We start from the raw sequence: 13,726 nt of genomic DNA, 5'->3' as shown, positions 1-13,726 counted from the left end.
GGTGGGGGGAAATAGCGGTCACTGCAAAATCAGTTGACGCTTGCGAGTGGATTCGCAAATCCAAATGGAGAGGGGAGATGTGGTTGTCCGACAAGGGATAAAGGACAACTCAGGAGGTGAAGGGGAGATTGGGGATAAATAAGATAGAAATAGGAGTATAAGGAAAATGTTGGATGTTGTAGGAATGTTGTCTTATAAAGAGTTGAAAATAAGAAAACAGAAATGGAAAAGGAGGAAAGGTAATGATGGAAAAACAGAAAGAGAAGATAAACAAAATATAAAAGGGCTACGCTGAACTATATGTCTTTAAATATTAATGGAATACATAACCAAATTAAAAGGAAGAAACTACTAAATTTAAATGAATAAATGTATTCCATTAGAAAAAATAACATATAGGTTAAAAAATAATATTGAAATATTCGAACAAGTATAGGAGCCTTACATTAAATACAATAGCGAAAACCTACCGGGGACAAACATTACCTAAGTTGATGGAAGGAGAAGGAAAGAAAAGAATGGACTCAGTAGAATTTCTGGTGTAATTTTGTTGAATGACAACATTGTCTGACTGGCTTAATGCAACCTAGATTGTATACCTAAAATGGATGAGAGGGGGGGAGTGGGGGGGGGTGGTTTGGGAGGAAAGGGGGGGGGGGGAGAAAAAAGTCACTGTATATGTGTGAAAAAGAAATAGTGTATATCATGGCTAATGTGATTTATGGTGTGAAAAATAAAAAATTTAAAAAAAAAAAAAAAGGCTCCCCCTTCAATCCTTTCAGTTGACGCACAGGAAGTTTGAGCATGTATGTGTGAACATTGTCCATGGGCAAGGTACCTGTTCACCGTGGTCAACAGGCTCACCAGATGACCAGAATCAGCACTGCTTGCTGACACGTCCACGGAGTCCTGTGCCAGAGCCTTCAATGCAAGCTGGGTTGCACATTTCAGCCTGCCTGCAAACATTACCTCAGATGGGGTTGGGGGGGGGGGTCACAGTTCACATCCAACCTATGGTCAATGCTGGCACAGCTACTTGGGACCCAGCTGCACCACACCACAACCTACTATCCACAGTCCAACAGCCTGGTAAATCGTTTCCATCAGCACCTGAAGTCGGTCCTGATGGAGCACCTCCAAGGCCTGGATTGAATGGACGAGCTCCCATGGGTGCTTCTTGGCATCCGCACACTCCCAAAGAAGACTTTGGAAGAGTTGGTATATGTTGCTCCACTGACGTTTCCAGGCAAGTTTGTGCCAGCAGCCCGTGACACAGAGGAGAAACCCACACCAGTGCTCACAAGACTCAGAGAAGGTAGGAACACTAACTCCTGTCCCAACCTCGTGCCAAGGTCTGACACCTTTCTTTGTCCCAAAGAACCTTTGGGACTGCGACTACATCTTCGTTCACAGGGGCATGCACCAGAGTCCACTCCAGTGGCCTTACAAAGGCCCCTACAAGGTGGTGCATCAGGACAGAACCACATGTCCTTAATCTGAGTGGCCATGAGGAGTCCTTCGCCATTGACTGCCTCAAGCTGGCACACCTAAACCCGAAACAGCCTGTGATGGTGCCACCCTCTCGCCAATGAGGTTGGCCACCCAAACGGACCAAAGAGGTGTTGGCTGTGGACTCCACACCTCCTAATGCTGGTTCTGGGAGGGTCATGTAGTGGCTCGCCCACGCAACAGGCAAACAGGCTGATGGAGTTGCAGGCAAGTCTGCGACAGATCTGATTGAGAACTCCTGGTGCAGGGCAAGCCCACAGCCTGGCAGCTGATGTCATAAAAGTCCCGGGAATCACAAGCGTCATTGGGTTCTGAGGCATTTAAGCACGTGCGAGAGTCTATTAAAGTCAGTTGGATCAACTCACTTTTGACTCTGCCTGGTTATTTCACTTGCTGCCTGCCTGGTGCGACTACATTGCCTGGGTTTTCCCATGCTATTTTATAAAGTGTGCAAGTGTGTGTTTATTCCCATATCATTTTCCAATGCTCCTTTATAAATTGTGTGTGTGTGTGTGTGTGTGTGTGGTTTTTTATTCCCATTAACATTTTCCCTGGCTCTTCTATAAATTGTTGTGTGTTAATAAAAGCTACCTGTGATTGCAAACCCTTGTGGCCAGACTCATCTCTCTGTGAACCTCCTGAATCTGATAAGCACATTGAGACTTAGGAGCAGGTGGTGGATAAACTCCAGAGCATTTGGGAGGCAGAGGGTGTGATAGGAAAGAGTTAAAGGGACACTATTACACCTAGGAGACAAAGAGGGTAGTTGGGTTACAGTTAGGAGAGGGAGCAGGCCCCCTCCCCCCGGTGGACTCCCCGAAAAACAAATATAAAATTTTAGACACTGTTGAGGGGGAATGACCTACCAGATACCAGCCATGGCGATCAGGTCTCTGGCACGGAGTCTGGTGCTGTGACTAAGAAGGGATGGGGGAAAAAGAGGTGAGCGGTAGCAATAGGGAATTCCATAGTTACGAAGGCAGGACAGAGCAGAGGCCTTGTCTACTGAGGCTACATGGGTCTAGCCACATTCAATGGGTTGTATTATAGACCACCCAATAGTCAGAGAGAATTGGAGGAGCAAATCTGTAGAGAGATAGCTGACCGATGTAAAAAAGAAAGTTGTGGGAGATTTTAACTTCCCAAATATTGACTGGGACACTAGGAATGGGACTCCCATACATTAAAAGGACTGGATGGCTTGGAGTCTGTCAAATGTGTTCAGTAAAGTTTTCTAAATCAATATATAGAGGTACCAAGGAGAGAGGATCAGTACTTGATCTATTAGGGAACCAGACAGGAGAGGTGACAGGTATACATTTTGGGTCCAGTGACCATAATGTCATTAGCTTTAAGTTATTTATGGGAAAAGGTCTGGTCCTCATGTTGGAATTCTAAATTGGAGGAGGCCAATTTAGAAAGGATCTGGGAAGAGAGGATTAGGATATGTTGTTTTATGGCAAGGATATGTTAGGTAAGTAGGTGGTCTTCAAGGGGTAAATCTCGAGAGTGCAGAGTTTATATGTTCCTGTTAGGATTAAAGGCAAAGTTACCAGGCATAGGTTTTCAAGGGATATTGGCAATCTGGTTAAGAAGGTGTATAGAAGGTATAGTTAAGGATGTGATAGTATGGAGAGCCATCCTGGGATGGTGGCGGGGGTTTCTGCTTACTCGCTTGAACCCTCAATTGCTGGAGGACATCTAACGCATGAGGCTGTGTGCCGGGGGGCGGGGGATGAAATGAATATCCCCAGGGATAGTAAGTGGGAATCCATACACCAACTCAGTAGACGAGGTTGGAAGCTCTTCCTTTGGCATTGTGCGGATTCCCAGGAGCACCCATGGGAGTTGGTCGATAACAATTCAGGCCTTGTAATCATACTTTTAGGGCTGCCTTGAGGTTGCGGTGGAAATGCTTGACCAGGCTGTTTTCCTGAGGATGGTAGGCCATGGTGTGGTGCAGCTGGCTGCCGTAGAACTTGGTTAGGTTAGCCCAGAGCGAGGACACAAACTGGGCTCTTCCAACTGAGGTGATGTTGGTTGGGACTCCGAAACATGTGACCCAAGTGGACAAGAAAGCTCTTGTGCAAGTCTCTGTGTTGCATGTGGGTCAGGGTATGGCTTCCGGCCAATTGGGTAAAACGGTCGATTGTTGTGAAAAGATACCGCATACCTTGACTCACAGGGAGTGGGCCGACGATGTCCATGTGCATATGTTCAAAGTGGCGCTGCGCCAGCTTGAAACGCTGGAGTGGAATCTTGGTGTGTTTGTGCACTTTTGTGTGCTGGCACTGCAAACAGCTTCTGGCCCATAGGATCATGTCATGGCAGAGGCCATGCCACATGAACTTGTCAGACAACAGGCGGACTGTGGACGTTATGGAGGGGTGGGACAGGCCGTGGTCCTGGTCGAACACCCGCTGTCGCCAGGATGGGTCTGGGGAAACTTGTGGATACGTTACACAGTAAGGTTGGGCTCCCCAGTGAGAGGCAGAAATCGCTTACCTTCAGGCTGATGATGGTGGTCCTGTCAGCCTAGATGCCTGCATCCTCCACTTTGTCCTTGGCCAACTGAGTGACTTCGAGCCCGCCTGAGGTAGCGGTGATTGTGGGTCTGGATAGCATGTTGGACTTAGCCGCAATGTGGCGAATGTTTGTTGTGTACTCTGAAACATAGGAAAGGTGGCACTGCTGTCTTGCCGACCACAGGTCTGAGACCTTGCTGAGTGCACGGTGGTATGTGTGGGTGATGAAAATCCTTCCTTCTAACATGTAGCGGAAATGTCATATCATCAGGTACAGGGCCAACAGCTCACGGTCAAAAGTGCTGTATTTGAGCTCTGGTGTCTGGAGATGTTTGCTGAAGAAGGCCGAGGGACCCACTTTTCGACGACCCATTGCTCCAACACCGCGTCCACTGCTCTGTCCAATACGTCTGTTGTAAGCGCCAAGGGAGAGGTAGAATCTGGGTGGGCTAGGAATGTGGCCTGTGCTAGTGCCGCTTTCATGGTCTGGAACGTTTCGGTGGTTTCCGGAGACCACTGGAGCATCTTGTAGCGAGCTTGATGAGGTCAAACTGGCTACATGAGGGTGACTGCTCCCGGGAGCAAGCGATGATAAATGTTCACCATCCCTAAGAGCTCCTGCAGGCCTTTGGTCGTGCTCGGCTTGGGGAAGTGTTGGATGTCTTCCACCTTGTCCGACAGCAGTTTGGTCCTTATCGGGTGATGCTGTTGATATGGCATCGAAAAGAGTTCAGACAAGTGAATGGAATAATACTTGGCTTTTATTAACAGACTGAGCACCATCTGTTATACCAGCTCGGCAGATACTCCTACTGTAGTAGCCAATACACAAGTACATCTATATAAGCGATAGTCAGTAATAGAACATTCACCCCTACCCCAGAATTTAGCTAAATTGAAAAATACTGACTGTAACATAAAAAGGCTGCGAAACTGCGTTTAAGTTTTAGAAAAGTACAGCAGCAGCACTGAGCTCAGACAAGCCGTCCTGGCAAAAGGTATCGCTACTAGCTGTACCTCGAGTTATAATCCACATGGTATCGGGCAAGTGGAGCGGGGTAATGCCACTTGCACTAAAATCTAAAGGTCACCCCACCAGCCGCTGGTAAGACGAAGCGCTATGCTCTATTCGCTCCTTACTGTGCACGGCTACTAACGAAAGCCCTCACCAACGCATTTTTATTTTCCCTAGAAAATCGAAAACTGGGACGACTTTGCCAGCCTGGCTATCTAAACCGGGACAGGTTCTGCTGACACAGCAAATCTGATCCGCTGGAAAGAGTGCAGTTACTCCATGCAAATCCAATCTATGCTTATATTATGTATCCAGATGGAAGAAAAGACACTGTCTCCCTCCTTGACCTTGGCTCGTCCGGGGTGCAGTTAACTACCTCCTTTCCTCAAACCACTAACGTGTCCCAACCGTCTGCTAGTCACAGACTACCCTCTCCTCAATGTGGGGTAACCTTTAGATTTCAGTGGAAGGGTGATAGTTTTCCAAATAGTGGCATTACCCCGCTCCACTTGCCTGTTACCACGTGGATTTTAACTAGCAGTATGGCTAGTAGCGATACCTTTCGCCAGGACGGCTTGTCTGAGCTCAGTGCTCATAAAGGCAGATCCACTATCACTATGAATAAAGTCAGTATCAAAATTACTAGAGATTTTATCGAGGGAGAAAATGACAGTTGAAGCTGACACATCAGCACAGAAAACAGCGAAAGGAAAACGTGAGAGCGTCTGTAACGTCAAGGAAGTAGACATTTTTATTGTTAGATGGTAGTGGACCTTTGAAATTGATACTGAGGTGCTCAAAAGGTCTGGTGGATTCAATAAGGCTGGCCTTGGAAGGTTTCTAGCACTGGGTTTGCCCACCGCACAGACTACACATTCTTTAATCTTCGAGCGAATACGGCAAGTTGAGAGACTTCACATAATGATACAATCTTTAAATACCAGGATGACATAAATCATCATGAAGTTCTTTCAAGTGATCAGATTGTATACTAGGGCAGGTCATGTGAGATAGAGCATCAGGAGGATCGTTCAGCTTCCCTGGGTGGTAGAGAATATCAAAGGCAGAGAGTTTGATACCCAGCGCGTGATTTTATCAGTTCTAATTTTGCTCTTCAATTTTGTGTTGAACATGCAAGCTACTGACTTCTGATCTGTCAGCAATGTGAATCTTTTCCCTGCTAGTGTCTCCAATAATGAATGGCCTCCACTATAGCCTGTGCTTCTTTTTCAATGGAGGAATGCCTCAGTTCTAGCCCTTGTAATGTCCGTGAGAAAAAGGCTTCGGGTCTACCATCTTGGTTTAGTGTGGCAGCTGGAGCACATCAGAGGCACCAGATTCGACTTGGAAAGGCAAATCCTCGTCAATAGCAGGCATCAAAGCTTTGGTAACGTCTAACTTGATACTCTCAAAAACTTTGTGGGCTTCCTCTGGCAAAGGAACAAGAGTCGTTTTAAAACGTGGTCGTACCTTGTTGGAATTGTAGGGCACCGACGAGGCATAATAAGTGAAAAAGCCTAGACAGCATTTGAGAGGGTTTCGTGTGCAGGGTCGGGGCTGACCACCCCTTTTGATAACATAGCCCAGTATAGCCAGGCGCCTAGTGTGATACACGCACTTGTCTTCTTTGGCCACTGCAGGAATTTATTTGTTACGATCGTGATCCTCCACGGTTTTGTTACATACGGTGACATTGTGTAAATAGGGAAAGGTGGCCTGTAAGTACTGGGTGTCCACCAACATATCCATTTCTCTCTGGAAAACATACACTCCATTGGTAACTTCAAACGGAATTCTTCTAAACCGATACAGCCTGCCGTCTGCTTCCAGCGCCGTGTACTGTCTTTCATTTTTTGAGTACAGGTACTTGGTGGTTGGCTGACTTTAAATTTATTGTGGAGTATATTTCGTATTGAGCAGTTTGATTTACCATGTCAGAGATGCAAGGTAGGGGATATGAATCTAACTGAGTAAATCTGTTCACATCTGGCTATAGTCTTCAATCATCCAGTGTTTTTCCCCATTTTTGAGCACGCCAAGGGCTTGAGCTGGTTCAATGTCGGTTGAATTTTGTTCTTAATAAATTCTCTATCCTCTTTATTTCCTCTCTTCGCTTCAAACGTAGCGAAGTTGGTCCACCAAAGCTGTGCAAGGTTACAGCTTTATTTGTTAACCCTTAAAGTGACAGTCACACAAAAATGAAATGGGACCTCTTAATACACCTCTCCCCACCAGCCAGGTTAAGCCCTGGTGCTTGTTTGAGTCCTGGCCATGAGACATTCTGCCAGATGAACTGGACGGTCGGCTCAGGGAACCATTCCACCGGATCCATTGAGTCCTCATCTCTCAGTAATTGCAGAACGTTCCACAAAAGGAATAGATAAGATAGAAGCAGGGATGCTGTTTCCACCGGCAGCTGACACCAGGTAGGGGGTTAGATCTCGGGATTACTGCCTGTGCTGAGACCGTGGGTATAGGATAGAATGAGGTGGAGGATAAATGCGTAGCTGAGGGATTCACGCAGGGGTCAGGGATTTACGCAGGGGTCAGGGATTTAGAGGTCCATTGGGACCTCTTTTGGGGCAGGTGGGACCTCTACAAAAAGGAAACCCAGGGGAACCAATATCCTGGCAGGGAGGTTTACTCAGGCTACAGGTGAGACTTTAAACTAGAATTGTTGGGGGGGGGAGGGGGAGGGGTGGGAACCCCACTGAAGAGACTGGGAAAGATGTAGTTGGTTCACAAATAGAGAAAGCTTGGAGTGTGTGAGGGAGGTAATAAAAAAGGGATCGCTCAGATAGACGGTTTAAGATGTGTCTGTTTTAATGCAAGGAGTATTGTAAATAAAGGGGATGAGCTTAGAGCATGGATCAGGGACAGGATTGGTTACTTCAAGGGCCAAGTTTTAGATAGGACAGGAAGGGAGGCAAAAGAGGTGGGGGCGTGGCACTGTTGATCAGAGATAGTGCAGAAAAGGTGGTCATCGTGGAGGGATTGACCCCGGAGTCTCTGTAGGTGGAGGTTATTGGGCTGCCCAATACCAACAGGGATATCGAGGAGCAGATAAGGAAACAGATCCTGGAAAGTTGTCGTTAGAACAGAGTTGTCATGGTGGGAGATTTAATTTCCCAAATATCTCCCCAGGGCAAGGGGTTCAGACGGGGTGGAGTTTGTTAGGTGTGTTCAGGAAGGTTTCATGACACAATATATAGATAAACCTACTAGAGTCTGTATTTGATTTGGTGTTGGGAAATGAACCTGGTCAGGTGTCCAATCTCTCATTTAGGAGACAGTGATCATAATTCTATCTCCTTTACAATAACATTGGATAGAGATAGGAGAATTGGAGGGTTGTGGATGTTGTTCCCTTATTCATGAAAGGGAGTAGAGATAGCCCAGGAAATTATAGACCAGTGAGTCTTAATTCAGTGGTTGGTCAGTTGATGGAGACATCCTGAGAGGCAGGATTTATGAACATTTGAAGAGGTAGAATATGATTAGGAATAGACAGCATGGCTTTGTCAAGGGCAGGTCGTGCCTTACAAACTTGATTGAAATTTTTGAGGATATGACTAAATACATTGATGAAGGAAGCAGTAGATGTAGTTTAGATGGAATTTAGCAAGGTATTTGATATGCTACCCCATGCAAGGCTTCTTCAGAAAGTAAGGAGGCAGGGGATCCAATGAAACATTGCTTTGTGTATCTGGAACTGGCTTGCCCTCAAAAGGCAAAGAGTGGTGATAGATGGGTCATATTCTGCATGGAGGCCTGTGAGCCAGTGACCAGTGGTGTGCCTCGGGGATCTATTCTGGGATGTTTTTATAAATGACCTGGATGAGGAAGTGGATGGACGGGTTAGTAGTTTTGCTGATGACACAAAGGTTGGGGATGTTGTGGATAGTGTAGAGGGCAGTCAGAACATTGGAACATTACAGTGGAACATTGATAGGGTCCAAAACTGGGCTGAAAAATGGCTGCTGGTGTTCAACCCAGATAAGTTCATTTTGGAAGGTCAAATATGGTGGCAGAATATAGTGTTAATGGCAAGACTATTGGCAGTGCAGAGGTTCAGAGGGATCTTGGGGTCGGAGTCCATAGGACACTCAAAACAGCTGCACAGGTTGACTCTGTGGTCAAGAAGGCACATGGGGTATTGGCCTTCATTAATCGTTGTAAGGGTTAAAACCTTGTGTTTTTGTTTTAGTAATTTTGTGCCTATCCCTTTAATAAGAATTGTTTGTGGTGTTACATCATATGTCATAATATCCAAGCAGACCAAGTGCTTGTATCTCATTCTTCAAAGAACCACGAAAGGGATGGAAGCTTGAGATACTTGTCTTTGAATTCATCTTAATTCATTTTATTTTATCTCTTTTTATATGTTTAAAGTTGAATATCATTATGTCTTTAAATATAGCTGAATGCTTTTATTGTTATGAAAATCTTGATGTGAAGTTATGCAAACTGTTTATCAGTTTTATCAACGAATTAAAGCTGCATCTACAAAGTTTGGTTTATTGGATTGATAAGATCGTAATTCAGAATATTATCCATGCGTTTCTTTGAAGATGACACGTTTTGAAATTTGAAAATACTAGAACATCTATAATCATGGAATTGAGAGAGGTAATATTGCAGCTATATAGAACCCTGGTCAGTCCCCACTTGGAGTACTGTGCGCAGTTCTGGTCACTCCATGACTGGAAGTATGTGGAAACCATAGAAAGGGTGCAGATATTTACAAAGATTTAGGGGGCAGACTACGAAAACAGGTTGAGTGAACGTGGCCTTTTCTCCTTCAAGTAGTGAAGGATGAGAGGTGACCGGGTAGAGCAGCTTAAGATGTTGAGAGGCTTTTCCCCAGGGCTGAAATGGTTGCCCCAAGAGGACATGGGTTTAAGGTGCTGGGAAGTAGGTACAAAGGAGATGTCGGGGTGAATATTTTACGCAGAGAGTGTGGGTGTGTGGAACGGGCTACTGGCAACAGTAGTGGAGACAGATACTTTTGGACAGGTACACGGAGCTGATAATAGAGGGCTAAGGGTAAGCCTAATTTCTAAAGTAGGGATATGTTTGGTACAACTCTGTGGGCCAAAGGGCTTGAATTGTGCTGCAGATTTTTTATGTTCAGAACTGGGGAGAGAGTTTCAAGATACAAGGAGTAGATTTAAGACAAGGTCATGAAAACAATGCAAAAAATTGCCGGAGAAACTCAACAGGTCACGTAGTGTTCATGGAAAGCAATTGGCAGTTTACATTCTGGTCCTGAGCCATTCTTAATTATGCCAAAACTCAGGCAAACATGCAAATAACATGTGAGTACAGGTGGAAGAAGGAGCCAAGAGGTGATGGGGAGGGGTCAGAAGCTGAGAAAGATGCCCCCTAATAGAGGAAAGGAATGGAGGTGGGAGCTGGAGGAAGAAAATCAGAAGGATGGGGGAAGGGGGGGGGGGGTGGTTACCAAAAATTGGAGTTTGATATTGACACCATCTGTTTGGAGTTAAACAAGAAAATCTCCAGATACCGGGGTCAAGTGCAACACACAAACTTCCTGGAGAAACTCCGCAGGTCACGCAGCATCCGTAGGAAGTAAAGGACCATCTGAGGGTCCCCTTTACTTACCATGATGCTTGATGACCTGGTGAGTTTCTCCAGCACGTTTGTGTCTCAGCATCTTGGTGGAACCATAAATTGGATTCTCGCAGAGTGGTGAATCTGTTGAATTCTCTGCCTATTTAAGCAGAGCAGGTTACCTTATGGAAAGTACTTCAGACACGACTGGGGAATTAAGGGTTGTGAGGAACGTGTGGGTAAGTGGAGCTGAGTACACGGCCAGATCAGCCATGATCTTATTGACTGGCAGAGCAGGCTCGAGGGGCCGGACAGCTGACTCCTGCTCTTGTTTCTTACCTTGAGGTGAACAGTGCAGGTGTCTAGAAGTGGAAGCTCAGTGAACACAGAGAGGAGAAAGAAACTGAAGAGTATCCCAGCAGGGTGAAGTGGGTGGGGGCTGGTATGGACCAGAAACAGGGACAGGAGGGGAGATACCCAGATGCTCTCAGTGTAGCCCCAGCTGAACTGAATGGCCTTGTCCTTCTATCTACATTGAGTGTATTACAGAGATACAGGGGGATGAGACACCGTTTTCAAACACAGCTGCTTTATTTGGTATAGATCCAGGACAGAAAATTCAATTTCTGCAATTGGGTGGCGTGGATAGTGAAACATTATTATAGGACCAACAACCCAGGTTCAAATCCAGTCCTGTCTGTAAGGAGTCTGTACATTCCCCCCAGTGATCGGTAGGTTAATTGGACGGCATGGATTTCATGGGTGGAGAGCTTTTAACTGTGGTGAATTGTTAATGTTTAAAAATATATAATCAGGGTCACTAACAATGATGGAGAGAATCCACCTACACCTCCACTTCCCACTGCATTGGAAAAGAAACCAACATATTAAAAGATACACCCCTCCCCAGACATACTTCCTTTAGAGAAGATTCACCAGTGTGAGCTCACACCCATCAGATTCAAGGACAGTTCCTTTACCCTGTTATCAGACTCTTGAATGATCCTTGTATTTGTAGAATAACGCTGCTTTTGCCTTGAACCCACTGGTCTGTCCCTGTAACTCTGCACTCCTGTGATGTATTTGCTGGACTATGTACGGGATATCTAGGTAGACTGCTCCAAGGCAAACTTTCTCAGTTCACCTTGGTAGATGTGACAATAAACTTGAACCTGAAAACAAATTGCAAATTGACAACAATACCAAGACCTGTTTCGATTTGTTGTCTCAATAACCACAAGACTCCAGTACCTTCTGATGTTTGAGTGAGTGATGTCTAAATATTCTACACTCTGCAAACTCTACGTGTGAACTCGCTGGTGTTTCACCAGGCTGTTCGACTGGGTGAACTCCTTCCTGCACTCAGAGCAGGTGAACGGCCTCTCCCCGGAGTGGACCCGCTGGTGGGTCAGCAAGTGGGAGGACTGAACGAACCCCTTTCCGCACTGGGGGCAGATGAATGGCCTCTCCCCGGAGTGGACCCGCTGGTGGCTCAGCAGGTGGGATGACTGAGTGAAGCCCTTCCCGCACTCGGAACAGGTGAAGGGCCTCTCCCCGGAGTGGACCCTCTGGTGGGTCAGTAGGTGGGAAGACTGGGTGAAGCCCTTCCCGCAATCTGAACAGGTGAACGGCCTCTCCCCGGTGTGAAACTTCTGGTGGGCCAGCAGGCTGGATGACTGGGAGAACCCCTTTCCACACTTTGGGCAGATGAATGGCCTCTCCCCCGTGTGGAACCGCTGGTGTCTCAACAGGTGGGAAGACTGGGTGAAGCCCTTCCCGCACTCTGGGCAGACAAACATCCTGTCGTTGTTGTGGATCTTCTGGTGGGTCAGCAAGTTTGCTCGCTCACTGAATCCCTTGCCACACTCGGGGCAGGAAAAGGGCCTCTCCCCAGTGTGGATCCGCTGGTGCCTCCTTAACTTGCGAGACTCACTGAATCTCTCACCGCACTCGGGACAGGTGAAGGGCATCTCCCCTTTGTGCATCCGCCGGTGTATCTCAAGGCTGGACAACCTGGTGAAGGCCTTCTCACACTCGGGGCAGGTGAACGGCTTTTCCCCGGTGTGGCTCCGTTGGTGCCTCAGCAGGTTGGACGTCTGGGTGAAGCTCTTGCCGCACTCAGGGCAGGTGAAGGGCCTCTCGCCAGTGTGGACACGCCGGTGTTTGGTTAACTCACTCGACCCTTTAAAGATCTTCCCGCAGACGGAGCACTGAAACTGGCTCATTGCTGTGAGGACGAGAGGGAATGACCAGAGGATAAATGAATGCAGTTCTGCCCCAGGGCATACAACGCGTGCTCAGCCAATGAAGTCTCCCGGAAAGCAGGACAGTGGGTTAAATCAACACCAAGGCTGGGACTAGGGCCAGGACTTGGAGAGAAGCATTCTCTAGCTTGGAGCTGCAAGCCCAGAGCCCTCTGTTCCGTGACCTGGTGCTGCACTCTGCTCCCAGCGCTGAATCGCATTCGGTCCCTGGCAAGCACCTTACTTGGGATGCATTGCCAACTCCCCAGGAAGGCGCATGCATAGTGCTCAGAACGGTGGCTGCAGAGCACTTTGCCGAGCGCAGGGAATTATGGTCACAGAAGCCTCCGTTAATCGAGTGCTTCGTGGGTGGCAACCAAACCCTCGCCTTGGAAATGCAGTGGGGCGAATGATGGCCAGGTGCTGGGAACTGGGATTACCTCTGACAAATGGGGCCGATTTAAATTCCAGGTAAAGAATCCTCTCTCGATGCTGCAAAGTTCACGGATGTGATGTCTGTTGCTGACTGTAAACAATAAGATCATAAGCAGGTTAGGCCATTCAGCCCATTGAACTCACCCTGCCATTCCATCATGGCTGATTTCCTATTCCTTTCAGCCCCATTCTCCCCACTCCTTGATTCCCTTTTTACCACTGCCTTAAATATCCCCAATGGAGCGGCGTGGCAAGATGGCGTAAGGATCTGACGTGCCTTCCAGTCCTCTCCCGACTTTATCTTATTGTTTTGTCTAGAAATCCCCGTTAAAATTCTTTAAAAGTTTAGATAACTTCAGTGCTGTTAATTTAACTTCTGATGGTGCAATTGGTGAAAAAGAGCAAAAAAAAAACGACAACAGATC

The 13,726-nt window shown here is 46.9% G+C and overlaps 1 protein-coding gene across 1 annotated transcript in view; it reads right to left on the bottom strand.

Moving 5' to 3' along the window:
* Positions 1-5,626: 5,626 nt before the first annotated feature.
* Positions 5,627-13,726, bottom strand: part of LOC138747197 (zinc finger protein 850-like) — a 68,437-nt gene continuing 60,337 nt past the window's right edge. The window contains 1 exon segment of the mRNA XM_069906216.1: positions 5,627-12,833. Within this exon segment, the coding sequence (XP_069762317.1) occupies positions 11,925-12,833 (909 nt within the window). The 3' untranslated portion in view covers positions 5,627-11,924.

The sequence above is a fragment of the Narcine bancroftii genome, chromosome 1, assembly GCF_036971445.1.
Source record: "Narcine bancroftii isolate sNarBan1 chromosome 1, sNarBan1.hap1, whole genome shotgun sequence".
Classification (NCBI taxonomy): domain Eukaryota; kingdom Metazoa; phylum Chordata; class Chondrichthyes; order Torpediniformes; family Narcinidae; genus Narcine; species Narcine bancroftii.
The sequence above is the reverse complement of the archived record's forward strand: the minus strand, read 5'-3'. Positions and strand labels throughout refer to the sequence as shown.